General features: G+C 40.1%; 1 protein-coding gene across 1 annotated transcript in view; it reads left to right on the top strand.

Annotated features, from left to right (window-relative positions):
* Positions 1 to 9073, top strand: part of ALDH1L2 (aldehyde dehydrogenase 1 family, member L2) — a 30343-nt gene that overhangs the window by 15359 nt on the left and 5911 nt on the right. The window contains exons 12-19 of the mRNA XM_009333061.1: positions 1082 to 1094; positions 3923 to 4073; positions 4777 to 4847; positions 4953 to 5058; positions 5413 to 5500; positions 6411 to 6504; positions 6755 to 6851; positions 8353 to 8451. Coding sequence (XP_009331336.1) covers positions 1082 to 1094; positions 3923 to 4073; positions 4777 to 4847; positions 4953 to 5058; positions 5413 to 5500; positions 6411 to 6504; positions 6755 to 6851; positions 8353 to 8451 — 719 coding nt within the window. The remainder of the gene's footprint in view (positions 1 to 1081; positions 1095 to 3922; positions 4074 to 4776; positions 4848 to 4952; positions 5059 to 5412; positions 5501 to 6410; positions 6505 to 6754; positions 6852 to 8352; positions 8452 to 9073) is intronic.

Below are 9073 nucleotides of genomic sequence, written 5' to 3'. Positions count from 1 at the left end.
AAGGGCAGCTTGTGTTTGCTTTGTTTTCTTAAATCTTACTGTTCTGTTCCTCTGAAGAATTGTTGCATACGTTTTCTGAATATGATGGATATTCATAATCCCACTGTCAGAGGAACCAGACTAGCCACCTTTTCATCCCCTAATTTACTTCAGTGTACCGGCCTCGGGTCTTAGCTGGCTAACCATTCTTGTGGCAGAGAAAAATCTTGTGATCTCTCACTGCTACCATTTTTTTTAAAATTATTTATGAATGGAAACAGAATTTGAGGAAAACGTCTTTTAAATACTTGATGGCTTCATTTAATCTATACGCTTTTTGTTGCAAGGATTGAAAATTCCCTTGTAAAGTCCAAATCCTTCTATATAAATGAGGCTAAGTTCTACAGGCAGAGTCTACCTAGGTTAGGTAGGCAGAGACTTTTGACCTCGCTAAGCCTGCCTGCATCTGTGCTCCATACAGTAAACATACAGCCACATTGCCACTAATTTTGAAATACACTGTAACTGATGCTAGATTTTCCAGGATCGTATCCCAGCATACTTCTCACCTGGCTAAAGACCCACTCTAGGAGATGTGATATGGTCTGTTGTGGAAGAATTGTTCTGTGTAGAAACACTCTAAGCTGAATCCCACATTTATCTGAAACACTTTCAGCTCAGTATTTCTTATGTGTATCTGTTTCACTGTGTCAACCCCAGATAGTGCCTGGTTCTTTTTTTGGCTGTGTTGTTACTATTTCAGAAGTTAAACGGAGGTTATGCTGAGTGAATGGTATTTTAGTGGTGGTTTCTGATCCTTGAAGGGCAAGAGGTGGTCTTGGGAGGGTGACGATGCTAGCTACGTATTGTGAGGGCAGTACTGGAGGCAGCTAATAAAAGGCCAGTTCCTACGGGCTCTCCATATGCAGCGTGATGCTTCTGATGCCTTACAGCAAGCGCAGGGAGAACACTGTCTTGCAGACAGTGTGCAAGTCTAGTCATCCCATTCACTTGGGATGACTAGACACTCCAGAGCTTCCCTATAAAGAAAGCCTCTTTTGTGGAGGTACATGAAGAGTTTTCGCTGCTTTTTCTTTTCCAGGACATAAAAATGAGTAAGTAGAGTAGAGATGAGTAAAGAAGCAGATTGCTACTCCTGATTGCCACAGGTCCGTGTTTAGCTAATGTGATGATGGAAAATCAAGCGTCAGCACAGAGGAGGAGATGTACTAGGCAAATTCTGTTCCTGTTCAGTAGGTGGAGAGCTTAGTTACTGTGCTTGACATAGCAGCTGGCTTTAAAGAAGGTAGGATCTTGAAAAGAGCTGAAACTTCCTGTCCCAAGGAACTCATGAAGGAGTAGGTCCTGTGTATCAAACACCTTTCTTCTGCAGGGTGTAGTCTGCAGGCTCATCAACATTACTATTGGATGTCCTGGCCAAGTCAATTGTGCTGAGGAGACTGCATATTTATCTATAGGGAAGAGAAGGAATTTTTTTCACCTTCAAATAATATAATCTTCAATAGTGTGCCCATAACCGCTGCTATATTAAGCCTTTATTGTGCTGTGCCAGGAGGCTAGCCCTGGACACCAGAACAGACAGCAGAAGAAGGATCAGTTACACGGTGAGCAGCTGCAGGATGGTAGCAGGCTATGCATTTGGATAGCAAGACTGTCTGGCAGTTTGGTTGGGTGACCAAGGGGTGGGTCACTGCCCTCCCTTTTATTGTTGCACACTGCTCTCTGCATAACTTCTGTGAGGATTTGGAAACTGAAGATCCAGCTGATTCAGAGCTTGGGAATATGCAACTAGAAGATGATCCTGTGCTTATAAGGCTGGGTTTAGCCTAGCAAGACAGTAAGGAGTAGGGAATCCATTGCATGTCTGTGCTCTGGCAGCTAAGGAAGAGGAGCATGGGGAAATGTAATGCTGCATGCAGGAAACATGGGTCTGTGTCCACTGTAGTGTATGCAGCAGATCATTTGTTATCACGTTAATATAGCTGTAATTTTTACTTTGTTGAATGCCTTAGATGTAAATTCCCCTCCCCTCTTTTACCATATCTATATGGACCAAGTAGATGTAATTAGAAATAAAAAAGTATTAAAAAATGCCACATATTTTACAAGACATTGCAGGCATCTTGGCAAAAGAGAATGAAAGCAAAACTGAAAATTCTGCTTGTCTCATAAAGTATGTGACCAGGCCTTTGAAAAAGGCCTGCAGGATGGTAAAAAAAGTTGAGTAATCATCACAACAGAAAGTGACGGAGTCAGACCATTGAATATGGTCAATCACTTGAATTTTTCACAAGTGTGCACAGATTCAAAGCATGTACAAACTTGGGTTTAATTTGTATTAGGAACGTAGAGTGCTTGAGAGCCGAAGTTAACTCTGCCCTGAAGGGAAACTTTTGAGGTCTTAGAACTACTGCTCTGTGTTTTACACTTGAAAGATTTGCATGTGTAACTATGTTAGGCATATGGAAAATGTAACTCCCCTGCACTGCATAGATTATTCCTGCATTAAACTCTTCTCTGCTTAGGCTACTGGCTCTCTAGGATAGCTATACCAGAGTGTTCATGTTGCAAACCACCCCCAGTATGAGTGAAGTATCTCTCTGGTCCACCTTAATTCAAATGAAGCCCCTTTTTCTCTGGTCTCTGTTCAAACTGGAGCTTTTGAGTGCTGAACCAGAGGGAAGGTTGGTACCATTAAAGCTCTGTTGCTTTGTCTTAAGGAATCATTAATAGAAGATATTAGGCATGCATTAAATGGAACTTTCTCCTTTGTCCCTGACGTGCCATATCCGTTCTTTTACACGCTACTGCTGATGCCCTGACCTGTAGCTGGGTCTCCAAGATACAGTTAAAACAAGTATTAAAGAGCATTTTTCCACATCTAAGCAAATGCTTTAAATGGGCAGAATTTGCATAATGGAAAAAGAGGTTTCACACCCAGTTTTGAATACTCTTTTCAGGATCTAAAATGCACTTGGTTAAGCTCTTAAAATCACATGGGAGCATTGATTATACGTCTGAGTACCAAAACACAGACAGAAGCTTAAGAAAGACATTGATGCATCTGTTTCACTGCCATGTGAGAGATCTAAGACCTGAATGTAAAAATTCTTTCATGCAAACAGACCTTTCTGCCTGAGCAGGGGACCACTAAAATTACAGGAGCTCCTCATAAGAACAGGTATCTGTCTGTGCAGATGCATTTTTGAGACACTCTGATAGCTGCTATTAACTCAATAATATTTACCACAGTCTTACTTACACCTCACTGTGTTGCTTCATAAATCTAACAGATGGAGAACTTGAGGCCCAAGGAGACCATGGGCCAGATTTTCAAATGTACCAAGGCATCTAAAATTCAATTTGCGCTACAGGTTAGGAGCTCTGTCTTTGGACATCTGGGTGCCTTTGAAGTATCTAACACTTAAATATTTTAGTCCAAGTTCAAACAATACAAAACAGCATTATGAAGCTAAGTTTCCCAAATCTGAAGCTGGGACTCTGAGTACTCCTTCTTGGTACTTTTGATTACTCGACATTTCTTATGTTATTGTGTATTTGCTTTCGACTTACTGGTCTGATTTTCTATAATTGGCTCCTTGTAGTACAACAGAAAAAGAGTACAAATTTTCTAATTATTATTTTATTTACAAAACCGTAATTGAATAATCAGGTAAGTTTGCACTGTTCATGTCTTCATCCAGTGTCTACTACAGCCAATGTGAAGACATTTGCAGATTTTAACGGGCAACTGTTCAAGCTCTTACTGATATTAATGAGCAGTGGTTCCAGTGCTCCACCTCCAAATTCAGTGGGAACGCAATTTTAATTACGGTTCTTTGCCATACCAAATATCATTTTAGGCTGTCAATGGTTAGATGCCACTTCTCTTTGACGTGGATTTGTAATGTTTTTATTGAAGACTTGCAGACCTGATGGAAGAACATCAAGAAGAGTTAGCAACAATAGAGTCTATCGACTCTGGAGCTGTCTACACTTTAGCTTTGAAGACCCATGTTGGAATGTCTGTGCAAACATTCAGATACTTCGCTGGATGGTGTGACAAAATTCAGGCAAGTGAATATGTAAAGGAAATAGTCAATGGCAGTGCTTCTCTACACTTTTTTTTTTTTTCTGACACAGTGCCATAAAGCAGTGTTAGCAAAAGTAATCAAGGAATCAAAAAATAAAAATTAGAGTTTTACCTAAAATGGGTCTCCCTGGCAATACAAAGGACAGTCTGCTTCCAACTGGAGAATACAGGTTTAGAATGTGACTAAGAAATGAGTTGAGGTGTCACAGTGGATATGCATGCTTAGTCAGCTCTTGATTATTCATGTAGCAGAATGTCGTCGTGGTCATCATGCGGGTAAGTGCAGAGACTCATGTGCTGCGTTACATTCTGACCAAGGCTGGTGATTTTGCTCGATGGCACAGCACGTGGCACAGGTTCAACAGCATTTCCTCAAGTATCTTCAAGATCCACAATCAAGAATACCATTCAGCTTTTTTTCATCCATCACACCCTCACTTTATCTTCTTCCATACTTTTGTTACCTATGCTTTTATTTCATCCAGCTGAAAATCTGGAGTTGACTACGGTATCCATAGTAGGAAATCGTGCGGTAGAAGCATCACTGCCCCTTTCTCTGATGCAAAAATGCTTCTGGGTTTGAAGCCTACTCTGTGGCTTTCCAAAACATACTTATATGGCAAATATAATTGTAATAAAAATGATTAAACAGTACCAAGATTTGTCCCTCATCTGTCTTTTAGGGTGCTACAATTCCAATTAACCAGGCTCGGCCAAACCGTAATCTAACATTCACCAAGAAAGAGCCAATAGGGTAAGTATCACTTTTTTCTTCTTAGTGACAGCCTTGACATACAGAAAAGCCAATCAAAAGCTGCCATCAAAAATGTAATCTTTCCCTGTTTTTCGCTACCTTAAGTGTCTGTGCAATTGTTATCCCCTGGAATTACCCACTGATGATGCTTGCATGGAAGAGCGCAGCATGCTTGGCTGCAGGCAACACACTTGTACTCAAGCCAGCTCAGGTAAAAACAAAAAGGAATGTACAGATGGCTCAGGTCTTCCACTGTTTGCTCAGGCAAAATAATTCAGGCAATCTAGCAGATTTCACCCATAGGTTGACCGTGTCATATTTTTTAAAGTGTGTGTATTATAATACAAATTGCCATGATGATACAAGGTACTGATTGTCTTCAATTCTGCTCTGATGCTACTCTCATTTTCAAGAATGAATTCTTTTCTGCAAGAAGCCATCACTTTTAATTTGTCAATAACTGTGAGTAAGAAGATGAATGTCAAAATTAAGATGCATTGAATGTAAAAGATACCAGCACACATTTAATTAAAATAGGAGACCTAATCTAAATGTTTCTACTTAGGTCACACCTCTGACTTCCTTGAAGTTTGCAGAACTCTCAGCTAAAGCTGGATTTCCTAAGGGCGTTATAAATATTCTGCCTGGTTCAGGTAAAACTTCAACTAATCATTTTTCTGGGAAGAGTAGGTCATGCTTAAACTGGTGAACTAGCATTTTACCTTTTTGAAGACCTATTACATAAGTGCATGTATCTTCATAGGTAGTAGGCTTGCATCTATGTCATACAGTGATTTCACATATTTCCAGAACAGAATTGGAAAAATCTGTATGTCACCTGGCTCTAGCTAGTGGTAAGCGCTGTCAGCCTACACCCTTCACAAGTTCACACAAATAGCATGAACACTCTGAAAAAGAATGTATCACAGAGAAATAGCTTTCACTTGATTGCAAAACTTCATTTTTTTCTCCTAATCTTGTCATCACTTGAAAGTATTTAAATATGACTGTGAGACCTAGAGCAAGCTGGTAAGATGCGTATTGGTCACTATAGGTAAGTCATGGTCCCCACCGTGTTACCTGATGTCACCATTTTCCTCTTTCCCCTAAAGAAGAAAAGTGACAAAGTAACTGTATGGGGCAGGCTCTCTTACAAATTAGGTTATTCCACCTACAGTGGAATATTAGGAAGGAAGTTCTTTAGTCATAGAATCATAGAAAGACTTGTGAGTATCCAGATGACGTAGCAGGTCGTTGACCGCTTCCTCTTGGATTATGGGGGGTTCATCCTGCTCGCTGTCCCTGTTTTTCAGCTCAGGGCGCCGAGTACCCTGAGGGTAACTAGTCCAGACGGATGGGGGAATTTGGAGACACTAATGTGATCCAAGTTAACTAATATGAGATTTTTCATCGTCATATGAATAAAGCTGTAAATACAAATAAGGATGTTATACTGTACTTGATTGACATATTGTTAGATCTTTCTGCGTTACAGGGCTGCTGCTGGAGTAGTAAAAATTGCCTATGCACTGTCCAGTTAAGCTGTTTTCCTCACCCCGATAGGTGGCTTAGTGGGACAGCACCTGTCTGAACATCCAGATGTTCGCAAAGTTGGATTCACTGGTTCGACACCAACTGGTAAACAGATCATGAAGAGGTACTCTCAGCAAAAGATTCCTGAATAAATACTACTTAATCTAGCTCCAAAGTATCTTATTAGCCATATTGTGCATGTAGCAGTAATAGAAAAGCATAACTACATATGGTTGTTTACATTTATGTATAATTCTACTGAGTCACTATTGGTAGATAGAGGTTTATACCTTTTCACTAGATATGATTCAAAGGAAATAATGAAATAAGCTATTTAAAAGTTGTTTTTATATGATTATTTATATTTTTTACAGTGCAGCCACGAATCTGAAGAAAGTTTCTCTTGAACTTGGTGGTAAATCACCATTGATCATATTCAGTGACTGTGAACTTGACAGAGCCGTAAAAATGGTAATGTCACTTCGAAGTAGAATATATTCAAAGCCTTTGTGATACATCGTCACAGTATTGCGATATTCTTCTTGACTTGCCAAAAACTGCAGTGGGGAGCCCTTGCATGAAAAATCATGCAATCTGTTAGAAAACAGACTCTTTTTCTGCAGGACGTTCCTCTATGCCAGCACAATTAAACTGTTCATGCTGCACCAAAAAGACGGGCATCAGTACTACAAGAAATATACATTAGAAAATACAACAAAACAAAGAAATACAGCTGGAAAGTATTTTCACTAGCCAAGTTATGACATTAAAATTGATTTGTCAAAATCTGATACTCCAAAAAAAGGCGCTTAAAAAATAAAAGCCTGAAAGTGAGTTAAAATATACATTGAGCTCCCTATTGCCATGTAGTTCTTCTTAATTCACTACCAATCATCATAATCCACCTTCCCAACCAGCCATAATGTGTTTAAAGTTCATAAGTAAGATGTGCAAATGAGAAATTCAGTGGATTTAGGGAGCTTATTTCCTGCTCAGGTAATCTGATTCATCAAAATGACAGCAGGTGCAGTTTGCTCACTAAGCAGCAAACAAAGGTCTTCCACACTGTACTTACCCAAAGTGCTAATTCTGTGAATTCTTTAAACCAGCATAAGCACGTACTGCTACCAGGAGGAAACTGTTATACACTTTCCCCATTTTTGGAGTGTCTTTTGGCAGGACAAGAGTCTAAGTGACTGCACAGTGAAAGTATATGTGGAAAATAAATAATAAAAGCTGAAACTTCGCAGTCAGCGCACTGCTTGGCCCCACCGCTGTTCTCAGCTGTAGAAGTGAGAGGGTGACGCAGAGGTTGGCCTGAACTATACCTGGCATTGATGGCTTTAAATGATTGTGAAACAATGCTGTTTTGCCACACACTTGACACTAGCACATGATCCCGGTCGTACCTACTAACGCCAGGACCCTAGGCCTTTGCAGCTGCCAGAAAACTACTTTTTAGGAATTTTATTTGTCCTGCTTCCCCCACCTCCCTACCCCCCTGGAAAAACAATGGCAGGTGTCAGTTCTTGGTAAATAAAAAGGAACAAACTGCACGGGGTCTGAATCCACACTCTTGAAATAGGAGGTTCTCTGCAGATTAGAGTTGGGTAGTGTTTACCCAGTTACATGCGACTTTTGACACAAGCCGTATTGCTCAGTGGATTAGCACAGTTTTATATTCACTGGTCGTGCTGCCAGCCCTCTTCTCTGTGCAGGTGTTTCTGTGGAACGCTGATGGAAGTGGAAAGAGCAGTGCTAATGGGTTCATCCTGAGCCATTTATCTCCATGGAAGTGCGTTTGCCAGTTATAAGATTAGTCTGCTTGTTGCATTGATAACGTATCAATGCTTTACATAAAGCATTCCGCCTTGAGGGTCACAAACACAGAATGCAACCCAAGGGAAGAGAATAAAAGGGAGACTGAACAAAAGGATGCATATGAATATTAATGGGTTTTTTTCCTGATCAGGGTATGGGAGCAGTATATTTCAACAAAGGAGAAAACTGCATTGCAGCTGGCAGGCTGTTTGTGGAAGAATCAATCCATGATGAATTTGTTAGAAAAGTGGTAAGATATTCAAGGACTAAAGTTTAAGCAGATACTTTACTATGGCACAAAGATCCACTGGTTTTATAGACACTTGCATTTCTTCTTATTTTCAGTTGTTTAATTTCTCATTATTGCTTATGAGAGGCAATGCTGCTTCTCAGGAACCTCTTACAGGGTTAAAAGAAAGGCACTGAAGGGAGATATTTTCATCAGTAATGCACAGATAAGTGACATTGAAATAGATGTTGTACCTTCAGTGATATTTCATATTTGACTAGGAAAGTAAGATTAAAAAAATTACTGAACTTAGGTCAATGTGATTGAAGGCTGCTGTGAAGTTTTAAAAAAAGGCATATTGGAAGCATAGCTAGAATAATACAAAGGCCATTATTAAAAATCCAATAGTCACCACACTGTACCACTGGAGAATTCATTTTAGGTCAAGAACAGGAAATCACTGTCATAACTCATTTACCACTGGTAAAAGTGAACATTTTACATAGAATCATAGAATAGTTTGGGTTGGAAGGGACCTCTAAAGGTCATCTAGTCCAACCCCCCTGCCGTGGGCAGGGACATCTTCAACTAGATCAGGTTGCTCAGAGCCCCCTCCAACCTGACCTGGAATGTTTCCAGGGAT

This window comes from Pygoscelis adeliae, unplaced genomic scaffold (genome assembly GCF_000699105.1).
Source record: "Pygoscelis adeliae isolate BGI_AS28 unplaced genomic scaffold, ASM69910v1 Scaffold38, whole genome shotgun sequence".
Taxonomy (NCBI): Eukaryota; Metazoa; Chordata; class Aves; order Sphenisciformes; family Spheniscidae; genus Pygoscelis; species Pygoscelis adeliae.
Note: the sequence above shows the minus strand (reverse complement) of the source record. Positions and strands in the feature narration are given on the sequence as shown.